We start from the raw sequence: 17,750 nt of genomic DNA, 5'->3' as shown, positions 1-17,750 counted from the left end.
CTAACCTATCTTTAAAGGCACTGGTGGGTCAGGGGAGGTGAAGCTATGTGTGCTGGTCTTTCCAACGGATCCCAAGCTCAAGGACAGCTGGCACTATCTGATGTGGTTCTCTGTCCCCCACTCTCCCCAGGACCTAGCACAGAGCCAGCACCTGACTGACAGGCTGTGCAGAGTCACCAAGGCAGCCTAGACCCCCCCACCCCCAGGATGCTTCCTGGGAGTAGGGCTCGGCCAAGGGGACCCCCACCCCTGAAACCAATAGCGTTTTCCTGCCCTGTCCCTCCACTGCAGCCAAGCATGAGAGCTTTACTACCTGGTCTGTGTTTGGGGTTCGAGAAATGTCATTCATGCTTCTGCTCTGGGCGTGACCTAGGAGAGAAGGAAAAGAAGGGCCATCAGGGGAGGCCAGGCTCTCTCAGGTCCTCATCCCTTGGCCCCTACTCATGCCTTGCCCATGTTCATAACCAAAGCAAGAACTCCCTGCCCCTTAATCCTCCAGCCTCCTTAAGCCAGTGTCCTCTCACTTTCCTTTCCTTCCGTGGCAGCTTTCTTGGAAGAGTTGCTAGACTGCAGGTTCCACTTCTTCCTCCTCACCTCTCAAGCTACTGCACTCGGGTCTCTACCCCTCAGCCCCACCTTCCTGGACCTCATCAGGATGTCTACTCCAGGGGCTGGCTCTGTGCCAGGCCCGGATGGGAGGAGGGACAGAGATGCATTATTAGATGAGGTGCCAGGTGTCACTAAGCTTGGAATTTGTTGTCGAGAGAGACCAGTTTCACCTTCGTCCTCCATGACCCATGAGAGTTGTTAAAGATGGGCTGGGGACTTGGGCTGGCAGAGGGAGGGAAGGTGGGCTCACCACAAGGAGAACAGTGAGAGTGAGTTATATGAACTGCCCGATAGTTCCTTCCTCTGTGAAGGTGGGAGGAAGTCAGCTCTCATTGCCCACTAGCAGCCAATCTCGTGGGCACACTCAGACCCATCGTGTCCCAGCTTTTCGCCTGTGGCCACTCCCTCCTTCCCAAACACTGGTCTCCTTGGTTCTCTTCAGGACCCTCTCTTGCCTGGCTCTCCTTGGACTCTCGTCTTTGCCCATAATCCCTCCAGATGCCTTGCCCTCTCCTTCCTTGGTCATCACATCCACTCCTGTTGCTCCCACCATGCATGTGGGCAAGGTCACCCAGGGTGAATCTCCAGTCTGATCTCCCCTGGAGCAGCCCCATCTGGCCCCTCTTGGACCCTATTCCACTCACTGTCCCTGCCTCCCATCCACTGGCCCTTTGAGGGGAAATCTAGGACGTGGTCCCTTCCTCTTCCCCAACTCCCACTTTCCACCCGTCATTAACTCCGGCTCTGTCCTCTCCTCTTTGTTCCTGAGTGCAGGCCCAGGCTCTTGCTTCCAATCTTGCCCCCTTCTAGTTTATTCTTTCTCAGGCAGAAATCTGGTCATGCCCTACTCCTGCTTCAAGCTTCTCAGAGGTCCCAATTATCTTCGGAATAAAGTCCGGGTTCTGACGCTGGGGGCACAGGGCCCTCTTCAGTTTGGCCTTCCCCCTACACTCCCTGTGGACTGACCCCATGTTCTCTCCCCTGACAGCACCTTCCCTCCAGCTGCTGTTGGTTTTCCCTGTGTAGAAACCCCCTTCCCAACCCCACGCCCTGTTCCTGGAAAGCTCCTAGTTATTCTCCAAGGCTCACCCCGTGTCTCCACTGTTCTAGCCTTCCCCAGCGTGTTGCTTTCTGTGCGCTGGGCCGCCTGCGGGCAGGTGCACACCCTGACGACGCCCTGGCTCACACAAAGCTGTACTCGCCCATTCTTGCCTCTCGGGCTTCCCACCCCAGAGCAGTGTCAGCGCGGAGGCGACCTCACACGCAATGATAACTGCGGGAAGGTCTGCCCAAAGCCTACTGGCCACTGCCTCCCAGCACCCACGCATGACATAGTAAGGCCAGAGGACTAAGTGGACTAGGGGTCCTTAGGACAGACAGAAAAGACTGCAGTAAGTGCCTGCTGGGGCTGAGGCCATGGGCAGGGGCCACGATGCCCCCAAGTCATTCCTCAGGCCTGGACAGGGGCACAGCCCCAGGCTGCACTTGTTCATATCTTGGCATTTTAGTAAAAATATTTAAAGGAACATACTTCTGCATACTGCTTTTTCTTTCTCCTCATTTTCCAAGCCATCTCTTCTCCTTCCGGCTCCCCTCACCTATCTGTGCATCCCCAATGAACTGCCTGAAAACCCGTCTGCGACCTCTCGCCTTCCAAGCCCCCTGATCTGTTCCCAGCAAACAGGGGCTGTGACTCTGCCTGCATTTCTTCTCTGTGGTGGCACGAGACTGTCACCCAGAGGTGGGAACACTGCCTCACTGTCCTGGGGAAAGGACTTAACCTGTTTTTAATTTGGTTTCTAGGAAAGCTTTTCACCAAAAAAACAGGGCTAGTGGTCAGTTTGGTGAACACGAAGGTGCAGATTAAAATAAAAATGCCTGGAACTTGCGTTTGGGTATTGATTATGCCAGGACTTCATGTAGAGCTTCATTTTTCAGAGGAATTATTTGGAATATCATGGTAGTAAATTAGGCCCTGAGAGCAGCTCAGGCTGAATGTTAAACGTCTCCTGATGCATGTCCTGAGAATTCTTGCCAGATCTTGGGCCTTGTGTCCTCCACCTATGACAACGTGGACACTCCACAGCTGCCACAGCCTGAACAAAGCTGTCGGGGGGACACACTCACACAGACGGCCGTAACCCGCGCTTTGCCGCATCCGCAGGTCCTCGGTGGAGTGGTGGAGACTCGGGCCGGCCGCGGGGCTCCGGGCAGGGCTGCGATCTGGGAGGAGGAACAGAAAGGACTCGGCTTGGGCAGCCTCGCTGGGGTGGCGCGGCCTCTCGGATTAGCATGGTACACGCGTGGAGTCACTTCAACTAAATAAAACTGAGCTGCAAGACATGTCTCTTCCTCTTCCAGGAAGAAATTTTTTTTGAAGTAAGTTAATGATCTGAATAAGAATACAGAGAAAATGCTTGTACTGTTGAAGGGGAGACAGACACACGATTGATTGAATAGGTACCAGATGTAGTAGACTGCCTGGGTTCATCCCTGATTCCACCACTTGCTGCCTGTGCGACCTCAGGCAAGTTACTTAACCTCTCTGTGCCTCAGATGCCTCATCTGTAAAATGGGGATGATAAGAACAGCACTTGTGCCACACGGTTGTTGTGGGGATGAAGTGAAGTAACACAGGAGGAACACTCCGAGCAGTGTCCTGGACATGTAAGTGCTGAGTGTGTATCTTTTGTTATGATATGTTAAACACTTTCCATTTTTAAACAATTTATTTAAAGAGATTCCTCAAGGTTTTCTATGTAGCAACTTTGTTCTGGTGACTGCATTTATCTGACAGATTCAACATGGATAGTGTCTCTGGACATCTAGACTTAACTGACAGTGGAGGTTTGGAGGTTTGAGATGTGTACGTGGAACAATCCACTCTCCCTAGTGGCCCCAGGCTCTGCTAACCAGAACGACACCAGCTGCCAGATCTACAGCCCTGGCACCTTTGAGACGAGCCCAGCCCCTTCCACCACCCCATGTGCTCCATTTTCTGCCAAAGCTCTTGGCTCCTCTTCGGAGTTCAGGGGGAAACTTTCGGGTCCTTTCTTAAACAAGCCATCCCTACCAGCACTTGCCAAGCTGCGTGCACGTGAGAATCTCCTGGGGAGCTTTCTAACCTCCCTCTTTGTCCCCAGGCCATACTCCAGACCAACGGAGTCCAACTCTCCAGGGTGGGCCCAGGCATTAGGACACATGTCGAGCCCCCAGGTGACTGCACTGTGCAGCCCAGGCTAAGAACCAACTCTCTTCCTAGAAATTGTTCTGCTGGTGGTGGGGACAACATGAGTGTGTGGCTGGGGTCCCTGCAGAACTACCAAAAAAGGAGGCTGAGGGATCCCCAGACCCTCAGAATTTCTCCAGAAACTCCTGGCCACCAAGGTGGGCTCACCCAGGCACTGAGGCCTGACACCGGCCCCGCATGCCCCGTGCCCACCAGCGTGAGGCCCGACTCACTCGTGGTGGAAACCGACTTTCCAATGTCGACTAAGGAGCGGTGGATGGGCTTCTTGGTTTGGTGACGGTGCCTCCTCAGGAGGACATAGCTGACCCTCTCCCGGAGCTCCGGCCGCAGGAGCCCGTCCTCGATCTGCTTCTCAATGACGTCATCTGAGTGGGAAACAAATGTGCCTTGTCCATGTGGGACACGACAGCCCCAGGGGGGCCTCAGTTTCATGTGTTATCAGTGGGATTAAACGTGCCCTAGAGGTGGCAGGGGATGCGGAAGTGGTCCCGGCTTTGCCACTAACTGTGGAAACCTGGGCACATCACCAACCCTCAGTCTCCGCACGTTCAAGGGTGCAGCATGTCTCTGTGCGTGCACGTGTGTGCACGTGTGTGCATGCGTGGATAGAAGTCTCTGCTCTTTCTGTAGACTTCTGGAAAAATCCAATGTACTAGAACGAAACTCACAAAAATGTTTAGGGGCAAAAAGGAAAGCCTCTGACATGCCACTAAATGAGAGCTAATTTCTTAAACATGAATGATGGTCCGTTTTACCCTGAGAAGAAACAGGTTGTCATGGCAAGAGGTGTCTCTGACCATGCCGAGAGGCTGCTCTCCCTGTCGCTACATTGCTGGGCAGCATTTCAGGGCATGATCTTTTCCTCTCTGTTGGAGCGCTACGTGGAACTGAGCCTCGGAGAGGCTGTGACGCGGCCTTGGGAGCCAGGGGCAAAGCTGGTCTGCATAGAATCAGGCAGGCGTCACCGCGGGAGAGATGCCCATGGCGGTCCCACCTCACCTATGATCTGTGGCAGGGAGCCGCCGTCCAGATCCAGGAGCACCGTCCCCGTCTGCAGGCAGGTGCGGAGCTCGAAGAGGCTGTGCAGGGACAGCGTGGACACGTGGGGCTTGCTCCAGCGCTCGCCTCCTTCCTCCACCTTTTCTTCAAACTTTATCCACCTGCAAGGGGAAGGATGGGGCTCAGCGGGGCCACCGCCTTCTGAAGGAGGCCCGACCTGGGTCTCTCCAGGACGGGGTGTCATCTGGGGTCATGCTATTTATGCTGTTGGGGTTCGTTCTAGGCTCACAGGCAGAGGATCTCTAGCGGATGCCCTCATTTTGCCCCCCAATTCCTCCTGATGCTGTCACACTAAGGACAAAACAGCATCTGGAGAGTGACTATGAATAGGCATGAGGGGTCTTCTGGGGGTGATGGGAACGTTCCAAAATTGAGTTATGGTGATGGTTGCACAACTCTACTAAAAATCACTTAACTGTACACTTAAAATAAGAGAATTTCAAGTTAATCTGTAACAATAAAGCTATTTTTTAAAAAAGTCTCAACTGGAACCTGGTTACCCCAGGCTGGTCACATATGAGTGTTCAGTGCGGTTTGCTAGGAGCAGCAAGAATGTTCTCTGACAAAATGTATTATATTTCCCCCTGGGTTCTGCTCCAGGGTATGAGGTTTCCATGCTTTATACTCTGGATTTGGTTCTGAAAGTTCCAGTTAAAATCCACATGTCATCTGGGGAAGGAAAGAAATTAAACCAAAGATGTGTAGGAATTTCTCCTTTCTAGAAGCCTTGGAATCACAGGCTGGGGTGGAGGGGGTCGCACAGGAAGGCCTCAGATGCAGGGCAGAGGCAGCACCCCCCTGTTCCTCTCGCTCAGGGAGCAGCACCTGACTGCCTGGAGAGCCGCCGGGGGGCAAGGAGTCCTGGCTGGAGATCCCTTTGTGAGACGTCAACCTCACGTTAGCGGGTAGCTTCATTCTACTAATATTCCAATTGAAATCCCAAGGGAGGATTTTTGGACCATGACTATCTACTTCTAAAGTTCCTCTGAAAAAGTAAATGTCCAAGAATGGTTGAGGAAAGTTTAAAAGAGAAGAGAAATGGGACATGCTTTAGCAGATATAAAAACGTGCTTAAAAGCTCGAGTAATTAAAACAGTGTGATTCCAGGCCAGATATAGACAAGTGATCAATGGGAGAACAGTCCAGACACAGCCCTGGGCACACATGGGAATTTGGGATTTGGCGGACTGGTTTAAAAGACAGCCAACTTAAACATAAAAAAGTTAAGTCCCTACTTTTGACCAAACACAATACTAAATTCTTCATGGATTAAAGTCTAAACATAAAAATAAATCTATAAACAAAAATGTAAATGTACTAGAAGAGAATATAGAAAAGTATTTCTTCTTTTTTTTGTTGTTTTTGAGACAGTCTCACTCTGTCGCCCTAGGTAGAGTGCAGTGGCATCAGCCTAGTTTACTGCAACCTCAAACTTCTGGGCTCAAGTGATCCTCCTGCCTCGGCCTCCCAAGTAGCTGGGACTACAGGCATGCGCCACCATGCACAGCTAATTTTTAAATTTTTAGCAGAGATGGGGTCTTGCTCTTGCTCAGGCTGGTCTCGATTTCCTGACCTCAATCGATCCTCCCACCTCAGCCTCCCAGAGTACTAGGATTACAGGTATGAGCCACTGCGCCCGGCCAGGACAATATTTCCTTTATTCTTGGAGAATACAGTGGAGTAAAACTTCCTAAAAAAGATGTAAATCCATAAAGGAAAAAAAATGGACAGATTTGATTACATAAAAATAAAATAAATTTAAACTTCTATATAATAATACATAAACCAAGTTCAGAGAAAAAGATGTACTGAGAAAATTATTTGCAACAAAGCATCAAAAGTCTAATATTTATAATACAACAAAACTCCCTTGAATTAATTAAAAAACCTCAAATTACCCAGTAGAACATAAACAATTCTGAGAAGAAATGAAGATGGCCAATAAACCTATGAAAAGATGCTCAACTTTGCCAGTAATCAAGGACATTTAAATTACTACAAATGAAATAACATTCTTCATTTCTCATACTGGCAAAAATTAAAAAGATTGACAACATCCTGTGTCAAACATGGGAGATGGCCACTCATAGACTGCAGGTGTAATGGCAACTTTCATGATGTGGGCAGCCTTTTCAACATTTGATGTGCCTGCCTTTGGACCCAGTGGTTCCCTTTCTAGGAAATTATCACAGGAATATAATCACTGTTCTGCATCCCGTAGAATGTATACAAGGATGCTCACTGCAGCTGTGTCTGTTAGGATGAAGAAACTGCCAGTTTTTCGGCGAAGCATCATTCCATCAATTCTGTGCATCCGTGCTGTAGAATACTCTCCATAGCTAAATAAAAGTATGAGGGTGAGCTTATATATGGACAAGATGGGCACTGTCACCCTATTTTATAAAAAAAGAAAAACACACGTGTGTGTGTGCACGCGCATGTGTATGCATGTGTCTGGACATGGCTAGCAAAAGTTTTAGAAGGATCAATGTCACATGGTTAACAACGGTGACTTTTGAGCATAGGAGTGGGATTGTTAGGGGGCAGGATTTAAGAGACTGTCACTCGATTAGGGCTAACTAGTGTAGTACTAGTGCAGTCTGTGGAGCAACGTTACCAGGTTTCGAATCCCAGCTCCATCTTTCACTAGCTGTGGACCCTGGGTAAGTTATTTAATCTCCCATCACCTTTGTTTTCTTCAGGAATAATAACAGCATACAGCAATGAGAGCAGTGCCTAGCACATAAAGTATACTCTGTTAGTATTAGCTATTAAGTTAAAAATAAAGAATATTACTTTGCTAACTTTAGGAACAATAAAAAAAGAAGAAAGTGAAGTTATTTAAAGTTCTCCCAAGCAGAAGACATCACAGTTGATATTTCCATGACGACCATTCTAGATATTGGTGTGCATGCACGTGTGCGTGTGCGTGCACTGACCTTACATTAAGGGCACTACGAGGGCCTCAAGGACATAATATCTAATGGACACCCTTTCATGCCTATTATTAATATCATATCATTTTGAAGTCTTTTCAGTGTTCCATTGTACGAATGTACCATAATTGGTATGTGTAGTTCTCACTTGGTGGACATTCAGATTATTTATAATTATTCTTCGTTATAAACAAGGCTGGTTTGAACATCATTAGTCCCTGCTCAATAATTTCTTTAGGATAAACTCTCAGAAGTGGAATTTCTGTCTCTGCACATTTTTACATTTATGATGTACATTGCCCAACTATTTTCCAGAAAGCTGGTGTCACTGTACACTTCCCCCAAGGGGCATGCGATCTCCCATTTCCCTAGTCTCTCAGACTCTAGCATTTTCATTCATTTTCACCTTTGTTCATTTGGTAATTGAAAAATTACATCACATTTGCATTCTTTTGATTACTGGCGAGGTTGAACATCCTTTCCTTTGTCAGATTTCCTTTTCGTGTAATTGCGTAAGTGCTTTGCATTATCAGTATTTGACATCTCGATTCCACACATTTATTTGAGACAAATAAAAAACCAGGCATCTGGCAGGGCCTTGAGGGATTAGATGGACACAGAATGGGGAGACTTGACTGGAGGAGGCCTGGGAGGTGAATACCTACAACATGGGGCTGGAGCCAGAGACCAGGCGGATGCCTGCCTTGGACACTCACCGAGTTGTAGCTGACTTTTTTCCCGGGGAAATCTGTTTGCAGGAACATCATTTAAATTGTGGTAGATCCAAGTTTATGTGATACCAAGAGTAAGGTTTTTCTAAAAGTTGTATTAACATAAGGGTTTACAAGGAATAGAGCAAAGGACAAGTCCAAATATTTCGGTTGACAGAATGCTCAACTTTTCTCCCTGAGGGTTTTTCTCTTATTCGTATTGCCCTTTTTTTGCTTTAAAATACACAAGATAAATTGCCACTGAAGGTACACAAAGTACCTGCTACTGAAGGTCCTTTTGCTACTCCACAGCCTTACCCCATCCACCCAAAGGTGTGATGTGGCCCAGTGCACGGGGCCACTTGGGTTGGTAGCTCTCTTTGATATCTCGCAAACACCCTGGATAGGACATTCTTGGGCAGCTCTCTCTTGACATCCTGTTCTTCAGCCTTCTCCCCATACGAATGCAACTCCCCCTGGAAGGAGTGGGTGAGAGCGTGGCTCTTCTTTGAAACATCCTCTACTAACTCCAGGTAGCAAAGACAAGTGGTTCTCTCCGCCTCCTAGGACTTCAACTATTTGTACTGTGTTAAGCACACACAAAACATTAGCTCCATACACACACAGACAGGGGCACCAACCCACCTGAGTACAGTCTGCAGAAAAGCCAAATTACCTGTCTCCAGGTTTAAGGCAATGCCAGAACTAGACCCTGCTACCAGCATCCTGAAAACTTGAAAAATTCCAGAACACTAGACAACTTCACCAGGGACACCTCTCTAGTCCCCTTTGTAAGTATTTTGGGATTCTAGATGTTGAATCCACCTTCAACTTAGTTTTGTGTTTTTAATGGCTACAGATAGGAATTTAGCTCATTTTCACCTCAAGTGGAACAAGGAAACATGGAGGACCAAAGACTGACAGCAGTGGCTTTCATTTTTGGCTATCCATTAGAATTACCTGGAGAGTTTTTTTTTTTTTTAAGAGATGAGGGCTCGCTCTGTCACCCAGGCTGGAGTGCAGTGGTGCAATCATAGCTCACTGCAGCCTCAAACTTGGAGAGACTTTTTAAAAATACTGATGCTTGGATGTTTATTCCACCAGGAGGAAGCTCCCAGGTTATTCGACTGTGCCCTGAGGGTTAAGGAGCCCCTGCTCTTGCTCAGGCTGGTCTCAAACTCCTGAGCTCAAGCAATCCTCCCGCCTCACCCTCCTAGAGTGCTAGGATTTATAGGTGTGAACCACCGCGCCCAGCCAAGAACCGCTGTCTTAACATGATTTTAAACTTGGTTGCATATAAGAATACCCTAGATGCTTTTAGAATCTTCATGTCTAGGTCATATCCTGACCAATTTACATCAGAATATCTGGGGCGGGTCCCAGGGAACTCTGTGCTGCAGACCATTCTAGTAAAGTTCCTAACTTCTCAGGCTCAGAGCCTAAAATAACAGTCAATTATAGTCAGTCTTGTTTTCTGATTGTTCTGGTATATAACAAATGCCAAATAGACATTAAGCTTCTTAAGGATAGGGATCATTACTTCCTCTCTGGTGTTTCCTCAGAGTCCCCAACCCAGATCAGCCCTTGTTAAATGCTTGTTCCCTCCTGTGTGAGGGTAGCAAGATCTCATTGATCACTTTGGATGAAGTCTGGCTATGAGGAAATGACTAGGAATTAAAAAAGCCTGAAACCCATTTGATTTAAGTATACTTTAAAATACTCAGCATGTTCTAAGCAACGATCACCATAGTCCAGCAAAATTGCCAACATATACACAAAGATCAGCTGGGCGTGAGCTGCCGCCCGGTGGAAGCATGCACCACCAGCTAGGATAGTCTTGGAAACAGTCTTGGAAAAAAGCCAGATAGGAATCAGATAAGCCTGGACCCTGTGTATTTTCAGTTCACAGAAAATACAGTGCGGGCAGAGCGACATGTGAAACACCACCACAGAGACGCAATAAACAGAACTGGAAAATCATGCAGGACAAATGATACAGTTTCTTCAACAATAACAACTGCAAAGGAAAAATAAAGAAGGGGGAAGCTATAGATTAAAAATGGTTTACGAGCTTCCAAATGCAATGGGTGGATCAATTGTATTTTTAAAAATATATGAGGTGATCTGGGAAATATGGACACTGTCTGGATAATTTGATAAAATTAAGGAATCCATGTTATTTCTTTTTAGATGTGATGGTGGTATTGGCGTGATGCTAAAAAGAAAGAGGCCTTATCTGTTGGAGACACACACTGAAATATTAACGGCTATGGGATGATATGGCGTTGGGGACTCCTGTCAACATGATCCAGTGTGTGTGTCTGGGGTGGTGGGTGGGGGTAGAGGGATGAGATTGGCTGTGAGTCAGCTGGTAACTGTTGAAGCTGAGTGGTGGGCACGTGAGGTTCATTCCACTACATACTACTTTTGTATAAATTTGAATTTTCCATAATAAAATGCTTACACATTTTCCAGAATAAATAAAAGAATGGGCTTTTAAAAAAGCTTCTGGTTAAAGCCAGGTGTAAAAACTTGTGGACACCTGATAAAATGCTTAATGTGTAATGTCAAGCAACTCATTGCAAAGTGACCGTCATACCACTGTCGGCTTCAAAAAGTGGGGAATTAGAGTTGGAGAAGCAGGTCAAGTGGAAAGAAAATCTCCACGTTGGAAAAGAACTTTCAGGGATTTTGCCCAGGCCCGGTGATGGCACAGCCTCCTGCCTTTGTGTGTGCAGGGGTGGGTGCCAGGTGCCCCCCTCCTAGCTGGGATGGAGCTAAATGGAACCTCGAAATGTCACATGTCACAGAAAGCAGTTCTCTGTCACACAAAGGGGGTCTAGCATTGAGGCCTTTTCCATGCCTAGTAACTGGGTCAGGGATATGATTAGAGGATGTTGCTGCTCAATAGCAAGAGCAGAAGAGAGTGGCATGGGCTAGCCACCAGGAACAGCCCAGCCTTCCAACGCTCAAACCACAGGGTGTGAGAAGAAGAGGTTCTCCTTCAAGGGGGACCTGGAAAGGGCTGGAAACCCAGAGACTTGAATTCTAATTCCCTCTTCAGATAGAGACTCAATAACTCCCACTGCTCCTGCCATGGCTAGAATATGTATCAGCGCTTCTCAACCTTGGTTGCATTAGGATCATCTGGGAGCTTTTTACAAATTCCCAAACCCAGGCTGAATCTCAGACTAATTACATCAGAACCTCGGGGGACTGAGAATCAGATATCAGTATTTTTTAAAAGGAAAATCTTTGAGCAGATCTTTGAGCAGACAAGATAACCAGATGGCCACTGTGTGCAGTTAGATAAGAGTAAAATCTGGAGAATATATATAAACCTCGTGATTGAAGAGAAGCTTTTTTCTTTTCTTTTTTTCAATGTGTCCCCTCTCCCATCTAGCTTCTTTCTTTCTATACTTACTTTGAATATTATTATCATTATAGTATGTCCTGGTTAGTTTGTTTGCAAAAAGAAAAAAAAGTTCCCCTTAGGACATCCTAATTTTAAAGATTTTTGAAAAATGTAAATCTCCTGTAAAATGCAACCTTTAATGTTAAGGCTATGTCGCCTCTAAACATTTAATTATATTTGTGGCAGGTCATGGTGGCTCACGCTTGTAATCCTAGCACTTTGGGAGGCAGAAGTGGAGGGGGGAGGATCTCTTGAGACCAGGAGTTCAAGACCAGTCTAAGCAACATAGCAAGACCTCTGTCCCCACAAAAAAAAAAACATAAAACTTAGCCGGTGTGGTAGCATGCACCCATAGTCCCAGCTACTCAGGAGGCTCAGGCAGGAGGATTGCTTGAGCCCAGGAGTTTGAGGTTGCAGTGAGCTATGATGATGCCACTGCACTCCAGCCTGGGCAACAGAGTAAGATTCTGTCTCAAAAAAAAAAAAAAAGAATTATATTTGTGTGAATTTGTTTCTTACATGAAGTTAGGTTTACTCACCTAAAATTTATACAGCACACACCCACACTGTGGTCACACTATCTGTGTTGCCTCACTGACTTTATTCTGTAACTCTCCCACGCCACCCCATCACCCAAAAGCTTGACTTCCATGTATCAGTTAAAAAGCTTGACATGTTGTTTTTGCTTTCTGCCTAAGGCTGGTTTGTAATAAACTTTGTGACTCTAACAATTCATTTCTCTTTTTTTTTCTCTTTTAGAGATGGGGTCTCACTCTTGCTCAGGCTGGTCTCGAACTCCTGAGCTCAAGTGATCCTCCTACCTTGGCCTCCCAGAGTGCTAGGATTATAGGCATGAGATTCATTTCTTAAAAGTAACATGAATATGAGTTATTCTCCATTATGCAGCAAAGCTATTTAACTTCACATATGAGTCATAGCAGGACCCTGACTTTCTCAACAGCAACTGAAGACCAGTGTTAATTCACTTATAAGCCAACTAAGAATTTTCCCACAAATGTCTGAGGAATCATCAGAAACTCCCTAGGTTATCTTTGATAGAGGCACCAAGAAATGATCTACAGGAAGAAAATTTTTCAAAAGGGGAACACCTAAGCAAGTTCTGGCCCATTCTTACAATTTATTTGGCAAATTCAAAATACATAAAATCACATGCATGAAAATATGTATGTGAAATATTGCAACAAATTGTTGCTACAACTGATTAAAACTACACATATGGTGTGTATGTTCACAAACCAAACTTGGCAATTTGAAAGATTAAAAAGTATAAAGACTGAGTGAGCAGGTATGAGTTAAAGGTCAACACACACGGAGAAGTTTAGAAGGTTCCATGAGGGGCTGATGAGCTCCAGAAAGGCCAGTCCAGACTCAGAAATTTGCCTTTTCAGTGTCCCAGAGATGATTGGGTCCAGGGATGCTGACTAATGCTAACCAAGTTCACAAGGGCTGATGTATAAACCCAAAGGACAATTTATTTAATTTATAATGAGACTTACAACAGTTACAGGGGTTAGTCTTGTCCTCTAGCCCTCGCATTCTCTCCTTATAGGCAGACACACAGGATCAGAAAGTTGCTGACTATAGAATCAGAATGAGACACAGTAAGTAGCTAAGTGACTCAAGTGTTTAACAGACTCAGGGTAAGATGTCTGGAATCCTTCATCTCTGCAGATGAGATATGCCTGAGACTGGGACCAGACAGGTGGGGCCCTCAGTCTTAGACTGTTCTGGAATGAACCCTGGTTTCTTCCCTGTGATTGCAAGTGTTTCCTTTTGCCGGCCTAGGAGCCTCTGCTGAGGGCGTTTGGTGATGCGGGACAGTTTGGGGAACCACTTCCTCCCAGACAGCGATTAACTGCGGTGGTGCAGCTGCAGGGGCTGGGGCCGAGGTGTGGCATTCCGGGAGCTGCGGTGAATGGAGCGGGCACGGTCCCTGCTCCCAAGCTCATGAGTTCAGCTAAGGGTCCCTCCTGCTGCACATCGCGGCCTTGTCCAGGGGCGAGGGCGAGCTGCCGCTAAGTGAATGCCATCAGACAAAGCTACTGGCAAATGCTGAACAGGCTCCTTCAGCTCCTTCAGGCTCCGGGAAAGGCATCTGGAGCCAAACCTCTCTGAGAGCCACTTGTCTGTGTGTCCAGAAGTTCTCTGTGATTACCCCATGACACTGTCATTTACAGACTTACTGTCTCAGAGTCTGCTGGCCTCTCCTCACTGCCTCTCAGGACAGGTCCTCTCCTCACCTCTCTCCTCCACCCCTGCTATTCAGGGCCTAGTTCAAAGGCCACCTCCTCCAAGACAATGCCTCCCCAGGGGCTTGGGCTGAGGAAATTTTTACTTCTTCTGACTCCCACTGCACTTTGTGTCATTTATCATGCAGCACTTACTAATGACTACAACGGTTAAAGCTTACTGAGCACTTTCTATGTGCCAGGCGCTATGCTAAGCAGTTAACATGTATTATCTCATTTAATCCTCAAATCTAGCCCACGAGGTAAGTCTGTGACTATTCTCATTGTACAGGTGAGGAGACCAAGACCCTTATAGGATAAGGAACCTACCCAGGGTCATGCAGCTTATAAGAGACAGGGCTTGAGGGCCAGTCTTTTGACTCCAAAGCCTGAGTTCTCACTAGTTCACACGCACTACTCTGGGTTTTAGTTTTCTGTTATCAGAGAGCATGCCTGCCTTCTACACTAGATCAGGGCCGGAAAATCATGTCCCATGGGCTATGAGGGTCCCGCAGCCTGTTTTTGTATGGCCAGCTAGCTAAGAAAGGTTTTTACAAATTTAAAAGGTTGTAAAAAAGAAGAAAGAGGAGCAGGAGGATAGAGGAGAGGGGAAGTAGAGGGGGGAATAGATCATTTGAGAGCAAAAAGCCTAAAATACCTTCTATCTGGCCCTTAACAGAAGCTTGCCAACCCCCGTACTAGATCATAAGCACTCTGAGAACAGATTCATACCCTACTCATTTTAATTCTCCCGTAGGACCTAACACAACAGCATCTCAACTGTTTTTAGAATGAAAGAGGAAAGGTGCGGATGAGACAACCTTTCCCAAGTTCTCCTAGACCCACAGAGCTTCCTTCCACCTTCCCACTGCTCTAGGGACTGACGTGGTGCTGCGGTGACATGAGCAGATCTTCCTATAAGAATGGAGGGCGTGGTCTCCTCCAAGAGGAGGATGAGGTTGCAAAACTCCACCACCTATACTCTCAGGAGTGGCCTGGAGAATTCTGAAAGTTCTGGCTGGTATTAGAGGCACAGCTGTGGCCAAAGCACTGATCACAGTAAGTGTGTATGCTCATTACTGCAGGTGCGTGAAAGGCAATCGGCAGATCTGCTCCCTGTCACTGATGGGATGTGCTTCCCAGGCCTCTGCCAGCCTCCCACACCTCCCCATCTCTGACCTGGGTCACAATCAAAGTCGGGCAGATCAGATTCTCTCTGAAGAATGGGAATCGGGATTGAGGGACAGCCACCCACTGTGGGATGTTCCCCTGAGTAGAGTAGATGTAAACGTGGAGGCTGAGGGTCGCCCACAGGCAGGGACAAGCAGAGGAAGCAGCTGCAGAAGAGTAAAGAAGCTGCCTCGAGAGAAGTGGAGACCAGAGGCAGAGAAAGGGAAAGGCTGCTTTCCCAGGTCCGGCCCTTGAGAGCTCTGACGGCCCCTGGGTACCATGAGGTCACCCCAGTGTTCTGGTGATGTCCCCTCCTTTTGTAGGAGTTAGCTTGAGTGGGCTTCTGTTACTAGTAGCCTGAAATTTCCTGAAGATGACAGTGGCATTTCTCTCCCCTTGGGCGTCATACACAGTCCCTGACAGCTCATTAGGCTGAGGGAGTAGAGCTGGGCATACCGGATGGGGCACTCGACTCTAGCACAAGTACTGCTGCCGGAGGATTTGGGGGAGGGGGACTGCTCCTTTGGCATCTCTGGAGTCTGACAGCTCTGATCCTAACAAGGCAGCAGACATATCCACCAAAATCAATCTGTAGGCCTTGTTTTGATTCTAAGTTGTACGAACCAACAGCAAAAAGATGTTTTTGAGACAGTAAGAAAAATGAGAATTGAGACTGGACATCTGATCATATTAAGGATTTTTTCTCAATTTTGTTAGGAGATATAACGGTGTTGTGGTTGTATGTATAAGTGAAGTCTAATTTCATGAAGATGTGTACTGAAATGTTTACAACATCTGGGGTTGCCTTTAAAATACTACAGCAAAAGCAAACAACAAAACAAAATCTCTAAAAGCAAACAAAAAAAGTGGTGGAGATAGATAAATGCTAGTCATCGATGAAGCTGGGTGATGGGTACATGAGGGTTCATTAAACTGTTCTCTCTACTTTCTGAAATTTTCCATAATAAAAAGTTTAAAAATATATATTTGAATATATAAAAAATATATATGAATAGGTAAATCAAGTAGGGGTCTCAGCACGATGGTGGGGTTACTCCCCTCCTGACAACGGCCGTTGAGTGAGCTGATGGCTTTTGCTGCCCGCCAGTCCTGCCACACCTGAGGAGCTCCCTGAGTAGTCCAGTCCCTGCCATCTCTCTTCTCTTAACTAGTCTTCCGATCACACTCACTGGCCAACTAGTCTCATCTTACTCTCCTGGGTCAACCATGTGATGTCCTTGCATCGCTGCCTGGCTGTCCCAGGGGTGTGGACTGGTGTTCCCCCAGTCTGACTGCAGGACCTTTGAAGGTCTCTCATGCAGCCTGGTCCCAATGCCACATAACCTTACTACTCCTTTTGTGTTTCCTAAACTGCTACCACGAGGTACCCACATCTGCTGACTACCCTTCTCCCCCACATGGCCTCTGTCATCAATTCCTGTCAATTCTACCTTTTAAGTTTTGTCTCAAATCCACCCCCTCTCTATGCTCACTGCCTTCATCTCTCCCCTGGGCCAGCGTCCTCACTGGCCAAGTCTCGCCTCCTTTTATCCATTCTCCACACTAAAGCCAGAGGATCTCTCAAACGGTACACGATCCTATCCCTTTCCCATCTAAGACCCTTCAGTGGTCCTCCGACGCTCTCAGCACCGAATCCAAACTTCATACCGCACCTGCCTAGGACCCGCATGATCAGCCCTGCCACGTCCTCCCCCTTGCTACAGAACAGCCACAGGGCCCTTCTACCCGTTCCTCTGTGTGTCTGTTTGCCCTGTTCCAGGGACCTCTTCCCCCTTCCCTACCCTCTCCTGGCTGACTCTGATCCACCCCTGGGGTCTCCATATGAACGCTTCTTCCTCCTGGAAGCCCTCCCAGACCCTTCTGTCTGGGTTAGATGCCCCTTTGCTCTGGCAGAACCCCCATTACCCAGTGCCTACTTATTTGTCTGGGCCGCATTAACCTGGGAGCCCAAATGAACAGGGCCGGTATCTGCCCTGTTCCACTTCTGCAGCTCTGGTACGTGGCCCAGGGCTTGCAGATAGTAAACACTCAGGGAAAATTAGTTGTCTTTGGCACTGGGTGCTCTCAGTTTTCTACTCCGCTTTATACAGAGAGTGGGCAGCTCTGGCCCCACTGGCAGGTAGATTCCAGAGGGGTAGTGAGACCAGAGGGCTGGAGATGCCTCTACCCGACACTTAAGAGGGGAAATGGCATAGGGGGGGCATTACGCAAGACCTTAAACAGGAGCAGTTTCAGGGTTGAGATGAAAAGTCTGGGCTTTCTCTTCCATCCTGCACGGAGTGGGAAGGCTCCCTGCCTACGTGAGGGGGCTTTTGAACATGTACCGATCTG

General features: G+C 47.4%; 1 protein-coding gene across 2 annotated transcripts in view; it reads right to left on the bottom strand.

The window, feature by feature from the left end:
• SLC4A5 (solute carrier family 4 (sodium bicarbonate cotransporter), member 5) overlaps positions 1-17,750 on the bottom strand; it is a 90,866-nt gene that overhangs the window by 31,425 nt on the left and 41,691 nt on the right. For both annotated transcript variants that reach the window (XM_012658204.1, XM_012658203.1), the window contains exons 4-7: positions 4,859-5,019; positions 4,072-4,224; positions 2,737-2,832; positions 314-369 (exon numbers count right to left, since the gene is read on the bottom strand). In XM_012658204.1, the coding sequence (XP_012513658.1) occupies positions 314-369; positions 2,737-2,832; positions 4,072-4,224; positions 4,859-5,019 (466 nt within the window). The remainder of the gene's footprint in view (positions 1-313; positions 370-2,736; positions 2,833-4,071; positions 4,225-4,858; positions 5,020-17,750) is intronic.

Source organism: Propithecus coquereli, unplaced genomic scaffold (assembly GCF_000956105.1).
Source record: "Propithecus coquereli isolate 6110/MARCELLA unplaced genomic scaffold, Pcoq_1.0 Scaffold578, whole genome shotgun sequence".
Taxonomy (NCBI): domain Eukaryota; kingdom Metazoa; phylum Chordata; class Mammalia; order Primates; family Indriidae; genus Propithecus; species Propithecus coquereli.
The sequence above is the reverse complement of the archived record's forward strand: the minus strand, read 5'-3'. Positions and strand labels throughout refer to the sequence as shown.